Source organism: Phodopus roborovskii, unplaced genomic scaffold, assembly GCF_943737965.1.
Source record: "Phodopus roborovskii unplaced genomic scaffold, PHOROB, whole genome shotgun sequence".
In the NCBI taxonomy this organism is placed as follows: Eukaryota; Metazoa; Chordata; class Mammalia; order Rodentia; family Cricetidae; genus Phodopus; species Phodopus roborovskii.
The window spans coordinates 41,862,223-41,877,945 of record NW_026126418.1 but is presented as its reverse complement, the minus strand read 5'-3'; the positions used below and the strand labels follow the sequence as shown (position 1 = coordinate 41,877,945).

General features: G+C 41.3%; 1 protein-coding gene across 1 annotated transcript in view; it reads right to left on the bottom strand.

The window, feature by feature from the left end:
- Dpp4 (dipeptidyl peptidase 4) overlaps positions 1–15,206 on the bottom strand; it is a 78,276-nt gene extending 63,070 nt beyond the window's left edge. The window contains exons 1-2 of the mRNA XM_051184577.1: positions 15,000–15,206; positions 14,455–14,539 (exon numbers count right to left, since the gene is read on the bottom strand). Coding sequence (XP_051040534.1) covers positions 14,455–14,539; positions 15,000–15,005 — 91 coding nt within the window. The 5' untranslated portion in view covers positions 15,006–15,206. The remainder of the gene's footprint in view (positions 1–14,454; positions 14,540–14,999) is intronic.
- Between the last annotated feature and the right edge of the window lie 517 nt (positions 15,207–15,723).

Genomic DNA, 15,723 nt, shown 5'->3' with positions numbered 1-15,723 from the left:
ATGATTGGAAAATGTCCCATAGAAATGGTTCCTTTTCCAGTGTTTTCCAGGCAAAATTTTTGCATCATGGAGCACATGGTAAGTGTTATTATTTTTCAACTCCTAGGACTGTTAAGAAACAAAAACACTTGGAAAATGTATCCAGAATCACATTTATGTCTCTTTTTTGTATTCCTTTGCTATGCTGGAGAGTTCTAGGCATTGTGTATCTTATTAACTCACTTACTCATCTTAGATTTACCCAGTGTTAAAGATAGCAAATAGGCATGACCAAAGTGCCATGACTAATAAACATCCAAGCCACAACTGAACAGTGAACTCCAAGGGATGTAGTTGTGACTTCCTTTTAAACCTCTCTAGACATTTGGGTAAGTAATTGCACGTGGTAAATTCTGAGAGCAGACTTTATGAACTGGTGGGAGTGAGTTAGGCCTTATGGAGGTGTAAATTCAATGCATGCAGCTAATTGAAATAGACAGCCAACTGAAAGTTGACCTGTCCCTGGAGATGACATGTGAGGTGGCTGTTCTCTCTTCACAATCAGAGAGCAGCCTCTGGAATGTGATAAGGATGGCAGCTCCTGGGAGGATCTGATCCATTGCCATTCCCTCTTCTATGCGATTTCCATCATCTTTTCTCTAAGCTCTCAAAAACTAATCAGGTAAGGCTCAATACAGATTTCTTCCACTTTCTAAAAGATTCCTCGATTTTAAAATTACAGAATTCTTGAATAACACATGCCCTGTGATAATACATTTTGAAGAGTATAAAATTACCTAATGAAAACCTTCTTCTTCTTCTTCTTCTTCTTCTTCTTCTTCTTCTTCTTCTTCTTCTTCTTCTTCTTCTTCTTCTTCTTCTTCTTCTTCTTCTTCTTCTTCTTCTTCTTCTTCTTCTTCTTCCTCTTCTTCTTCTTCCACTTCCTCTTATTCTTATTCTTATTCTCCTCCTTCTTCTTTTTCTTCTCCATCATCATCATCAAAGTCACACAGGGACTCATTTTCTACTGGGCTCATCATTGCATATCTGGCTCTCTTGTTTGCTTTGTCTTTTCCTCATTTCTCAGAGGGATGAGGAGTCTTCCTTTCTGACAACCTCTGGCCATCCTATGCCTCACAGCCTTGGTTTCCTAGCTTGTAAAGGTCATGGTCATCATCTCATTTTTTTCCCTTTCAAGCGTTTCAATTTCTCTTCACTATTTACTTCGTCCTGGTCCTTAGGTATACATGAGGAGGATCCCTCATAAGAAATGCTTGCCAGACCTTGCCACCTCTTTGAGCCATCTGCCTATTCTCATGTGCTAGTGACAGCCCCAGTGACAGGTCTCCTCTCACCATCCCTCATCACGCTTCAGTCCATCCTGGCTCAGCCTAGACTTACCTCTTCCTTCCCATCTTCTCTTCTGCGTATTTTCTACACCAGATATTTGGCCACTTGATGCATTCTTTGAATGCACAATCTAAAGTGTCTTTCTTCATCAGACTATAATTACACCAATGGAGTGAATGCACCATTCTTTGACAAACCTACTAGCACTGTACAGATAGCAGTTTTGCATGATCTAAGGAAGGATGATTTTGATTTAAGTCTGTTTATGAACATATTGTGTACGGAATGAATGGCATACCCCATGTTATCCTCTGACTTCTATACATAGGCTGTGGCATGAACTTTCACACACACACAAATAAATGAGTGTTAAAAAAGAATATTATTCTTGTGTTAACTCTAATCCACAGAATACTTGAATACTTATTCAACACATACAGTGCTATTCAAGGTTCTGGGCACTAGAGATGTAACTGAAGAAAGGATGAAAAACTGGCTCTCTGGAAGCTTGCATTCTGAAAGGGGAGACTTGGGGGAAAAGGCTTCAGTAGTGGTGCAAGCCAGGTGATAATAAGTGCCACGGAGAAAACAAACAAGGGAGGGAAGAAGAGTGTCCATTTCGGGATGTTTCTGCTTTTACCAGGAGAGTCTGAAAGGCTGATGGATAAGAAGCATTTGAGACAAGATCTGAAAATGAGCAAGGGAGTATTGTGCAGACTCAGGTTAACAGTCTGGGGAGAGAGGGGAGCAAGTGGGACTAGCCACAGAGAAACAGGAGGGAGCGCAGACAAGTGGGGCTCAGACTAGATAGCCAGCTGATCTTGGCAATAGCTGTTTTTTCACCTTAAAGAGATGGGAGGCCACTGGGTGGTGCTACGGCTAGAAGGGCATGATCTGCCTATGTTTAAATATGACCACTGCATTTGTTTTCTACTGCTGTTCAACAAATTACTACAACTCACTGGATTAATAACCAACCCCACCTCCTAGCCACCCCCTCACATACACTAAAACCTAAAGGAGTTGAGACATCAGCTAGATTCTTTTGTCCATGTAAAACTGTCACAATATCTGGGGATCTTAAGTTATTTTACTTGCGTTTCATTTGTTTATTTTGTTTTTATGACCATTAGTTAATTTTAGTCTTACTTTTTCTGAATTAATTTTTGCAGGTCTAATTTTTACCATCTTTTACAAAGTTGAGCATTTAGAGGCTGGGGACATGGTTCCAGTACATAAACTGTGTGCTCTTCCAGAAGCCCCACTTCTATGCCCAGTACCCACATGGTCCAGTCACAGGGGATCTAATACCCTCTTCTGACTTCTTTGAGCACATAGTACAACGATCTGCATGCATGCAAAATATCCATACACAAAAAAATATGTTTTGTCAAGGTTTATGGCTGCAAATTGGATAAAATGTAATAGTTTTTGTGTGCTCTTATGAGAAACTGGATAGTAATTTTCTTTAAATGTTTCTGACTTTCTCTGTTGTCTCAAATTTGTACCTTAAATATTGCAAATTCAGTTTTTTTCCTGTTTATAATTTATTTGGAGGCCAAGAAAAGAAATATGTTAGAATCAACATACCCTTGGGAAAGGGGAACATCAAAATACAGTCTTGCAATAAACTCAGGTAGTTAGAAAAGGAAATGAGGAGAGAGTTACAAGATCCAGTTCTCTGGTGAGCAGAGCTAGCTGGGAACTTAGATCTTCCTAATACAAAGAACTGAGGGAAACAGCAAGATGGATGGCAGTCTGCACAGCCCATCTTTCTTCTGCCTTTCATAATACTCAACTTAAATGGTCTCTCTTCCCTGCATTAAGGAAAGAAGACCCTTTTCAGCCCTAGAAAGACTGATGCTTATTAGTTTAGTCCAATCACTGTGATCTGTCTTCCTTATTGATAGTTAATCTGAAAATAGGGAAGGGACAACATTTTAGCCAATAAAAATTAAGGGAAGTCTGCTTTAGGTCCGGGAGTTTCTAGAAATAGTTTTCCCATTGATATAATAGGCCATAGAGGAGGAACAGCATCTCCCTCCCCTCTTCCCACAAGGAGCCCTGTGAGCAGGTGATGCTGTGAGCTAAAGTACCAGGTATAGTACAGCTATCCTCAACCAGGACAAAAGATATGAGAGATACTGCAGAAGACACGCATGCGGAAAACTGCCAAAAAATGTGAGTGTGACAGATTTGAAAGACAAAAAAATCTTGGGCCTTAACAATGGTGTCTGGTCTTGACACTAACAAACTAAAACATTGCCTTATTTCTATACTCCCAGCTAAGTAAAATGATAATAACACAATGATAAGATTTGCACTTTACACAACTGGTCAGGTTCTGATTTACTGCAGACAATGTACCCTATTTAATATAATCTTCATACTGGATGTTGGAGCTGTAAATTACTACAAACTGAACATATAGGTGTAATCAGCTTGGGGATTGGGAAGTGGAAGAATTATATCCAGGCTCAGTAATCATTAATCTTTCCTTAGATGCTTGGCTAGTTTCCATATAAACTTGCCTGGATAATGCTTGACATTTGTTTTTTGAATGCTCCCATAGCACTTTGATCATTTACTAGAAGAGTTCTTCGGTTTCTTATTGCAGTTAATGTTCAGGTTTCCTTTAATATTGTGAACCATTTGAGGACAGAGGTCAGAACTATCATCTTTACATTCCTCCTGACAAAGTGCCACCATTTACAGTACACGCCAAGGATATTTGCTGAATAGGAAATTTGCAACACTGGTCTAGGAGAGTGTTAGAGAGCAGGCCCCAGCCTAGCCTTGGGAGGAGTATGGGCCTGAAGCATTTCTGCAGATTAGCTCATGAAAATTATCCCCTTTGACTACTCAGTCAGTGTCTCTAGGAACCCGCTGCTCTCCTCCCTTCATTCTTCACATTCCTACACTGTCTTGCCTCTGAAATATAGCTCACTAAAGCAAACAAACTGATTTCATCTCCACGACATCAGCACCTCCCCTCCCACAGGTACAAATTAGCCCCTGCCCCAAAACACTAGCCACATAGGATTCAGAGACATACACTTTTCACTGTCACTAATATCATGCCATACTTATATTTAAATTCTTCAGTGGCTTCAGTGGATGATGGGGAATGTTCTTCTGTGTGCTGTGAATATATGTTTCTCTTATGGTTGATGAATAAAGCTGTTTCAGCCTGTGGACAGGCAGGATCTAGCCAGGCAGGAAATATAGGCAAGACTACCAGACTAGGAGAATTCTGAGAAGAGAAAATGCAGAGTCCTAAGAGAGAGGCCATGTAGCTACCAAGAAAGAATGAGGTCCAGGCATCACCATGTGGAGATGCACAGATTAATAGAAATGGGTTGAAAATTAAGAGAGAGCCTGAGCCATCGGCCAAACATTGTAATTAATGTAAGCCTCTGTGTGCTTATTTGGGACTACATGGCTACAGGACCAGTTGGAACAGAAATTTCCATCTACAAATGCACTCAACATGAGGCAACTATATTCAAATAAACACAAAAGAACAGAGGCAAGCACACTTCTTACTAGCAAGCAGAGGCTCAAGGCTCCTTTAAGAGAGGCTTCCTAACTCAGTGTTCGAGGAAAAAACAGCATGCATCTTTTAAGAGGCCCTGATATCAAACAATTAAATGGCATTTATTAGGAGGCAGCAGCATGGTAGTGACATGGACCTAGAAACTACAGAGTTGTGGCAATAAGAATGGCTCCCACCAGTAGCTCCACCATGAAGCTAGACTCTCAGAAAGCCAAGTACTGGGGCAGGGCCAGCTGCTGTTAATTTTAGCCATGCTGTTTAGCAGATTAAAGACTCATGTAGTCAGAAAAAGATAGAGATACACAGTAAAGACAGGTTCAAGGGAACAAAACCTCTAACCAGTATACAGTGTGCTTAAAAATACATGTAGGCTTTGGAGAGAAAAGAAAAGGATAGAGAAAGTCCTTAAAAAAGAAATAGGGAAGGCATGTACTTTAATCCCAGAACTCTGGAGGAGGAGTCAGGCAGATCTCTGTGAATCCAAGGCCAGCTTGGTCTACAGAATGAATTCCAGGACAGTCAAAGATACACAGAGAAACCTTGTCTCAAAAGACTGAGAAATAAAAAATAAAAATGAAAGAAATAGAGAAAAAAAGCCATATAAAGATGGAAAATACACTGAGAGTCTATATACTGTATGTAATTGTGTTGTCTTTGAATGGTTTGACTGCTGAGGAAGGAACAACAGCTGCTAACAGACATGTGATTATAAATGCTACTGGAATAGTTCAACCTATATATTTTGAAAATACCTTGACTTAAAATTTTAAGTCTAAGGACATATTAGTTTGGAAAAGAGGCTTGGCTTTTGTTTCCACAGAAAATGGAAAGCTATGGATTCCTTCCAGACTAATATGGTTTGATCAAAAAAGACCCCCTGAAGCAATAGCCCAGATGAGCCAACATTCAAGACAGCAGGGATGACACAGCCTCCCAGGCTACTACAGCCAGCATTTGGTCATGATTTTTCTTAGTGTTTTCTTAGGATCACATTGGGATTGACAGTGCCCCCAAATAGCAGGAAGCAGTTTGGGGAGAACTATGCCCATATTCCCAAACATTATTTATAAATGCTTGTTTTCATTTAAACAGGGTTGGTTATAATGGTTTATGATCACAGTCTATCTCTTTCTAAAGAAAAAAAAAGGTATATGATATAGAAATGAATACTTTGCATTGGTACAGATTTCGATTTATTGATACAAAGTTAAGGTCAATTTTGTTATATTTCTACTCTGGTTTAGATATTGTGTTTATACATCTCTTTTAAAATGTAATGTATATTAACTGCAGATTATATTCAACTATAATAGTCAAAACTTATGTTAGTTAAATTTTCTAGATATACGGAGACATATTTCAAATGGGTAGGTATTCTTCAAAACCTTTCAAAGACCTACAGAATATGGCATTTAAAATGGTGTATTAAAGTTTTTCGTGACAATGAGACATAACTCTCCTGGCAACACCAATTACATCAGAGAGGAAGTCGGGCATCAAAGAAGCTCCTTATGGATTTTGCCTTCAACAAGGCAAGACTAACTAGCCTTTTGGGCAAGAAGCTGCTTTTGCCTGGACTGTTTGACTGTATCTGTATTAACTGGACATGCAGGACCCACAGGAAAGTGACTGCTGGACTTGTCAAAGCAAGATGAGACAGTCCTTCAGGGTTCCTATTTCATGGAAGAGTCTGCCAGACAGTCTGCAGACATAGAGAAAAATGACTGACAAACTGCCAACACGGGGGCAATTTCAAATTTCCTACTTCCATGAGAAGTCTGCCAGACACTATAGGCCTATAGGCTGAAGATGGATGTCCCAATGCTACACAGAAACTTTGGGTGACTGTCCAGGCAGCAAGCTGTCTCTGTCAATTCTAGAGTTTATGTATTATCCTTCTGGAGTCTTTGATGGCATTAAAGACAGATAGTTATTGTTATGGTTTTCTTTAGATATGATAAAAGATAAGTCACTTATAAAACTTTAGAATCATAAAGATAAGATAGATGATAGAATATTTTCTTAAATTTTGCCAAGTGTTAGTGGACTAAATATTGTTAACTATAGCTTTTGCTTGATAACTTTTGTCATATATAATTTTACTCTGTTAAAATTAAAACATTCCTTTTCTAAAGAAAAAGGAAGGAAAGGAGAGATGATGGGGGATGTCCTTCTACACATATATATATATATATATATATATATATATATATATATATATATTTCTCCTATTGGTTGATGAATAAAACACTGATTAACCAGTAGCCAGGCAGGAAGTTCAGGTGAGACTATCAGATTAGGAGAATTCTGGGAAAAGGGACACAGAGAGTCTCTAGAGAGACACCATGTAGCTGCCAAGAGAGCAAGAGATCCAGGCATCACCAGTAAGCCAAGACCATATGGAGATACAGAGATTAATAGAAATGGGTTAATAATTGATAGCTAGACAATAAGAAGCCAGAGCCATCAGCCAGTTTATAATTAATATAAGCCTCTGTGTGTTTATTTGGTACTAAATGGCTGCAGGACCAGGCAGGACAGAAATTTCCATCTACACTTGAATTAAAAGAGAAACACCCTTCTGTATACATCATCTCCCCATCCTATTTTACTTTTGTCACAGTTATTTGCTACCATCTGAATTGATTTCTGCACTTGCCTGTAATGTGCCTGCAATAGATTATAAATGCTTGAGGACAGTGGCCCTTATGCACATTCCTTGGAATCATAGTCACTATACTCACAACAACTCTTAAAATTAAAAAATATCCTGTTGGGTTGACAAATATTACCATAGGCTAGGACTTTAGCCTTGAAGAGGTGCTAAGTCTCAGGCTTGAAGTAATTTTATTAAATAGAAGAATAAATAAGCATAAAAAAAAGTAAGATTCACCCATGAGACTTGTGGTACTGTGCATAAGTAAGGTGGGTATGTAAAGGGGCTAGCTCACTCAGAATAGTGAGTGAGAATGTGAAGTCTGGAAGGTTCCAGATTTATGTTCTGTTCTCCTGATTCAAGTACCTCACTTAACCATTCTCCATCACCACAACTCCCAGAAAGCTAAAACCAAGATCCATAGGCTATGGCTTTGGCTCTGACTTAAATTACTCTTTTGTAGACCTAAGATGGGTAAATTATATAATTTCTACTTATGGATCTATTTTTCACACAGTAAACCAAATACTGAAAGAATGTGTGCATCAATGTGTCCACTCAAGGAGAAAGAAGTGTCTATAAGTTATAGACAAGCTTCATAGGAAATTATACTTTTGAAGTGTATCATAAAACTGAAAACCCTATACTTAGAAACTAATAACAGATCAGAAGTGCTAAGTTTGTGGTTTCAAGTCATTATAAAATTAAGAGACCACCTTTTTACAGAGGTTATAATGGAGCCGTGAAGACTAAAGGTGGAAATATTTACGAGATATTGATTTACAACAATGAAAGAACTAGCATTCAGCTGTAATAAACGTTAACTCTGAAAAACTGGTCATTTCTTCAAATCAGTGATTTCTGAGAACTGGCAGGTTCCTGGGAGGCTTTAAAACAAAAGATTCGGCTTCTTGTACTTATTTGTAAGCCCTTAAGCTTTCCATATCCTAGTGTCTTCCAGTTTTAAAAGATATGTATCTCTCTCTTTGAAATTGACTATTCTGTGAAGATTAGATGAAATAATATAACTTGTATCAGAAACAAAGCAAGTGTAATATAGTGTTGATGATAAATTGAAATGAGGTGTTACTACTAATACTACTTAATAAAGCAAGGGTGCAAAACAGGAACAGTTAAGGAGACATGAGAAGGAAAAAGACACTCCCCCAACACGCGCGCGCGCGCGCACACACACACACACACACACACACACACACACACACACACACACACACGAGTCTGCTTCAAGACTTACCAGCTGAGAGTCAAGAATACCATTAACAAAATTCACGGAAAAGGTTGTCTACACAGAGATGTTCATTTTCTATAGAGATCTTTTTAATAAGAATTTTTAAATAGCCACAAATCATGTTTAGGTCCTAAGTATATGTGCCTTTCAAAATGGTCTTAACTCTTACCCTAGATGGGAACCTACAATTTTCTGGATATTTTACAAACAAGCATAGAAACATTTTAATTCCCTGTACGACCTGTGTGCTGGGTCTTATCTGCTGTAATCCTGTCCAGCAACCCTTTGAGATGTAACTTTAGAAAGCACCATGATTTTTTATAAGGCTATTGAAAAAAACACTTAAGCCCTCTTCAGAAGCTCATGCTTACACTTAGGTGGATCTTACTCTTTCCCTGGATGCCTCTTTCTATTAACCTTCTACGTTAAAAATCTCTTCCATAGTGAACAACTCATACTGGCATGTCCTGACGTTCTTCACCTCAGAGAGTGGAGCTCTCTGAAAGGAACTTCTCCTATTATTGCAGGTGGCATTATGGAACTGTGTCTCTTGGCTCACTCCCACTGTAAATAAGACCATGCAAAAACACAGATGATGGCCTGGGGTATCCCAGTGATTACAGCATGTGCCCAGCACTCATGAGGCCCTTAATTTAATTCCCAGGATTCTCTAACATCACATAGGTTGATTGGATGGGGAAATCTGGAACAATTCTTTAAGTTGTTGCCTGCATATAGCCTTAGATAGCAATAGGGGCCTCTGGAATAGGCTCTTTTTCTCAAACCGTGTAGAATATAGAGACTAACAGTGGAGCCCCTAAGTTATAGCTATGTAAATTAGGAGCTGCAACAATTATGTTAATAAGACCCAGCTATTCTGTACTTGATCACAAGCTAACAAAATGACAGTGGGGTTTAACAGTATCAAGTATCAGCTAGAGGCACATGGTCTATGTGTGAATCTCTATAGAAAACTGAGAAAGTTTCTTAATTTCTTTGGCTTCCATCCTCCTAGATGGTCCATTGCTATGCACCTTCTGGTATTTGTCAGCGCCCCCACCGTGTTGCATTGGGGTTGTTCTCTACTGCTATTACCAAACAACAGAATTCAGGTTGTGATGGCCACTTCTGAGCACCAGACTTTCCTGTTTTTAACCCTTCTTGTTAGTCCTTCAAGTCCTTGCTGACTTAAGTGGCTGACTTAAGAGGCTCCTAGCAGGGAAACTTAGGTCTCTAGCTAAGCACTGGGTGAGTGGCCTTGCATACTTGCATAGGATCCTCCATCTTCCCTTAGCCTTTCAGGTAAAAACCTCAGGAGAGACCCTAACCCACAATCCCAAGGTGATCCACACCCAAATTCCTCACCTGTAATCCAGGAGATATTGCCTGTTGCCTCAGGCTTTAGAGAAATTCATTCTTCATGAAGAAGTAAGGTTTTTAGTTTTGTTTTGTTTTTTTTTTTTTTTTTTTCCAAATGGAAATGATAACAGTACTACTTTCTCCAAGAGTTCTCTTAAGGATTTAATGAGAAACGCATGGAAACCCTCAGCCTGATACAAGGCACACAGAGTGATCACTTGCTTACTATTAATACTTATACACCTTCTCCCCCACAAAGCAAGTTGCTTCTGTTTTCCCCTGGTGCTTCAGTAATTAACATTAAGAACGCAACACACCAGCTCTGGACAGTTCCTTAGGTTGTTAATCTTTGACCATTAACCAGGCAAACAATCCTGTCTCTCTCTGTCTCCAATCCCTTTTGAGAGGATAGGAAAGGATTTTCAAGGCACAGAAAGTTAAGTCCCATGCTATAAGTAGGGGAAAAGAAAACCCAAATTGTTGGCCTGAAAAAGGCCAACCACTGATGACAGGAATACTCAGGAAGGTTGACAACAGTCACCTGCGCTTTTACAGAGCAGGTTATGGAGAATTGTCCTCTGGCATACACAAAGCTTTCTTTCAGTCTCATTTCTGTTCTTTCAACTGGGAATCCTTCCTGGATTTTCTCAGGCAAACTTTATAGATGTTATCTTTTCTCTCTGATGACTCCTTTCTCCTCATATTTTAGTACTGGGGGGTGGATGAGAAGTCAAATTTCTTACTAATTAAAAGAAGGTATTAAGGAAATTTACTGTAGATCTGAGAAAGGAACAAAAGAAGAGGGCTATGTTCATTTCATAATTAAACTGATTCTTAAAACTATTTGACAACTAATTGTTCCAAATATCACTGTTATAACAAAGTTTGTGGGGGATCTTGTCGGATTCCAAGGCAGGAAGGGACAAACATACCAGTGAATTTTATTAGAAAGGGAAGGGAGGGGTTAAGGAAAGAGGTACAGAGACATAGAGAAGACAGAAGAGGAAGACAGGAAAAGTCCTGTCTGCCCCAGGGGAACAGTGGGAAAAGATCGGAAATGGGCTGGGGTTTTTCTTTTTAAACGGTCCTTTGCACCTGCATATAGACTACTGGAAGTCATGGAACCCTGGGCTGACCAGGGTCCTGCCTGAGTGCATTCTGCCTGGTGACAGTTGCAGGTCAGTATAATGCCTGAATCCTTACACACACTATAAAATGAAGTAAACAGATTCTGAACGAGAAGGCTTCATCTCCACTTGGCTCTTGGCTATTCTGACAGGTAACATGTGTCATGTGTTTCACTGCTGATTCTCTGGGAAATGCAAGGTAACTTAATGAGAAGCTTTACACACACTACACATATACCAAGCAATGAGGTTTTATTTATGTTTTTCCCAGATAAGGGCGAGCTTCTCAACTAACATCTGACTTCAGGAAGCCTTTTATCTTTACAAATAAAGAAGACAATAGTCTGAAGTCTCTCCTCCCCTGTTCCCTGTGTTTAGTGCTTCTGGTTTTGTTGACATCAGCCTTTCCTATGGAAACACTTGACCTTGTCTTAAACTAGCCTCTCAGGGGAAGAACTTAGGTTTGCTCTTTTCTTCCCCTGTCCATTTAGCTGTTTTAGTTCTTTGCTTTGAATATAATCTAGGTCTCTTTTGTTTTCAATGAAATCTCCCTCCCCTTTTCTTTCTCCCTCTTTCAATTCCCCTCTCTCTTTCCCTCTCCTCTCCTCCCTTCCTGCTTCATCCTTGCCTGAGGTGGTGTGATGTTAAACCTTGAGCACCAGGTGGGGTGGACAGGCATCTCATCATCTCATCAGGATGAAGCTGGGTTCCTTTAAGAATTCTTACTGTGAGACACAGCCCAGGAAAGGTATTGCTGACCTAGTGGAAATGCTACCAGCCCGGGTTGTCATCTCTGCCCACTTATGATAAGGTAAGAATTGAAACAAGATGACTTTCGTTTTCTATCTAAACACACAGCAGAATTCAGAAGTAGAAAGAAAGAACAATGTAAGTGTAAACAGGCTACCAGGAAACCAGGTTTCTGTCGGGTCCCCAGGAGGCATTCTCTGCTACCCTCCCCCACACTTTCTTGAGGTTAACCAGTCACAAAAATATACTCATTCATCTGAGTAGCTTCCAGCTTCCAAATTGTGAGCTGCACTTTGTTTGGGGCCATCTTCCTTGCTTTTCCTTCCAGTCCACCCTTCTTCCATTATCAAGCCCAGGAATCCAGGCATGCTTGAAATTCCCCCATATATTGAAGGGGAGGAGACTGAAGAGATAGATCAGCAGAGAGCTTGCTGTTCTTGGAGATCAGGGTTTAATTCCCAGAACCTACACAAGGGCTCCCAAGCATCTGTAACTACAGTTCCAGAGAATCTCTACACATTTCTGACTTCCTCAGGAACCAGGTATCCCAGTGATATCTGGAGCAGGCAAACATTCATACATAATTAACTTCCCATAGCTTTACATCACCCAAGGATTAAAGCCTACTCCTTGCTCCAGATACACCTTCTTCTCTGGCCCTCAGACCTTTAGAACCGAGCACAGAATATGATCATTGTGTGTGTTCCCACACAAGCCATGCATGTTTTCTAACTCTTCAAGCTCTTCCCAATTCCCTAAGAGAACTACTTCTGGTCCTTTGGGCAGGGGTGCTCAGGCCTATCTAGCTTAAATCCCAAGAGTCAGTGAAAGCAGACATGTGAGTCTCCCAGGAAGCCCTCTGCAGCTGAATGTCCTTGATATTTTGTTGAGAGAAGACAGTAGACGCTGTTCATTGAAAGGTCAAAACAGGCCCTACTGGTCTGCAGACCCTATCCAGTAAGATAAAAGTCTTACGGTTAACAATAACTTGAGCAAGCCCCTTGGAAGGCAAGTTCATGACTTGGGTTTCAAGATTACTCATGTCCATCTCAAGTGGGCTTATCCACAGGCTGGAATCCCTCTAGCTTCCCTTGAGAAAGTTCTGTGGTTACAATTGTTCCTGGGATGCTGTGATGCCTCTGTGGTTTTGTGAAGAAAAATTGGCTATCCAGGCTCTACTTTGAGACTGTCAGATTCTAGATATGGCTCATCTTTTCCTCACATAGGCTTTTGAATGTTAGTTAAATTTTTATTTTTTATTTACTTAGGGTCTTATATCTTTCCTGGCCGACCTTCAGTTTCTTCTGTACCTGAGGATGGCCCTGAACTTTGGATCCTCCTTATTTCTGGGACAACAGAACTACATTACCTAAAACAATAGTAACCACCATATCTCAATTCAGTATCATCAGCAGTGGGTTCAATTATTAACCTGTGGTACCTTTGCTCCATCATGAAATGGGATCATGATAGCTCTACATGTCAACTTTCTGTTATTGCCTTGAAATCTGACTAAGGTGACCACTTGACTACATTTCCACCCAGAAAGGCTGACTCTGAGTGCAGTGAGTGATTCAGAATGGCCCACAAGAGAAGAGCCAGAGGAGACCCGCATTAGCTATTCTCACTCCCAGACATCCAATAGTGGAGTCTGTTTTGTACCAAAAGCTGGGGCTAAACCAGAAGGCTCCAGCAAACCGAAAAAGCACACAGGTGACTTTCAATGAAATAACCCACTAACTACAAGCTGGCTGATTCCGGGTCACTCTGTTATGTGTGGTGACGATTTAGTGCTGGGGTGTTTCTAAAATGGTCAAATAGTTGCTTCTCCACAACTGAGTCTTACAATCAACAAACTCTCATCACACCTGAAGGAAGAAAATGTCTGGGTTTCCTGGGTTCCTTTTTCTTCTCTCCCTCTCCCTCTCCCTCCCTCTCCCTCTCCCTCTCCCTCCCTCTCCCCCCTTCTCTCTCTCTCTCTCTCTCTCTCTCTCTCTCTTCTCAAAATTATATCGTGGGGTTTGATTACTCATTTCCCACTCCACTTAAGAAATTCCCCTTGCCATATTTAGGATTTATTTCAAAGGATGCCTTATTTCCTTGAAAGATCTACAGCCACAGACTTCTAAAATCAATTTGAGGCTAAGATGTTTGCAGTTACATTAAATGAAAAGAAACCGTGCCTTTCTCCCAGTTTTAGGAAGTGTATGTTTGTTTTACACAACAAAATGAAGCATCAAGGCTTACAACCTAAACACTGGAGCCCGCAGAAGTAGCAAAGTTATTTGGAGTCTTGTCAGTCTTCTAGGCTATAACCAGGTGCACTGGTCCAGGCCCCCAATAAACCAAGCCCACTTTGTGTGATCACATGTCACCTGACCCCCATCTCCAAACGCTCTATCATTTTAAGATGTTGCAAGATGTCTACCTTTGTTCAGCAGAACCACTGGCACAGTGATGACGGTGATAAGAGCAGCTACACCAAGCAGTCCCAGGAGAACCTTCCACGGTGTCTGCAAGCGGGTCAGATTTCCAACAATTAGAAAGAAGCCATTGTCTCTCCTCTGGGAAGAGGGTTGGGACCGAGGCCCCTTCAGAGGCAGAGAGGTTTGCAGGTGCAGAAACTCTTGAATTTTGGCCCCGAGCATGATCTTGTGATCTTGTTGGTTTCTCTCCTCCCTCCCACCTGTCTGAAGCCAAGAGAAGTTGCCACCGCGTGCGCTCCACGGGTGATTGTCCCCAATCTCCAAGGCTCAGTACCCGGATCCTAGTAGGACAATCCACAGATCTAAGGGAGAAGCCAGTGCACCAGATGGGACCTTCTTTCACCTGTTAGGATGGCCCCGTGGCTTCCGCCTAATGGCAGCTCCTGGTTACCTCCAGGAAATCTGGGGCAGTTTGGGGATAGTTTGGTCAAACAGCACCCACAACCCGAGCCCGAGGCCAGGGAGGTGCGAGGCGGCGTGCACTCACCTTCATGGTCGGGAGGCTCCTCTGAACTGAGCTCTGGGGCTGGAGCGCAAGCAGAAGTTAATGCGCAGAGACGGACGTCCTGCGCCGCTGCTCTGCACGCAGTCGCCCTGCACTCGCCGCCAAGTTTCGGCCCGAGTTAAACATTAGCGCCAGACGGGCTCAGTGTAAAGGCGGAGTAGAGTGGGCGCGGGGCAGCGGACGGAGTGCGGAAGGGAAGGATCCCTGGGCGAGCCAGGGAGTGGCACGCAGGACGCCCGTGAGTGGGGCGACACGGAGGACAGCAATACCGCTTTGTTGCAAGGGATTTTTCACATTGGGGTTTAACAGCTGCTCCCTGGTGTGCACAAACAAGGGAGCTGAGGTCCAAGAGGGCATGGTGTTTGGCAGATTCACAGCTCACTGCCGAAACTAACTGCCACTTCTCAGTCTCTTTCTATGACAGGAGGTATGTCATGCTGAGAGAATGAGTTGAGTGTCCATGTTATCAGGCTGGCAAAGGGCTAGAAATGGTGATTGGTCACTTTTGAATGACACTTCAGGCTGAATGTCTGTTTTAATCCTCCCCAGGGAATTTTCAATTATTTTGCGGGCGTCTTCATATCAAGACAAAAAATAACTCTACCGCTTACATGGAAGTTATTTAAGCACAGCCCTACAGTTTATTGCGTTATTATGGGGGTCGGGGATTGGGGGATTATGCACAAAGACACTAAGTCACTCCACC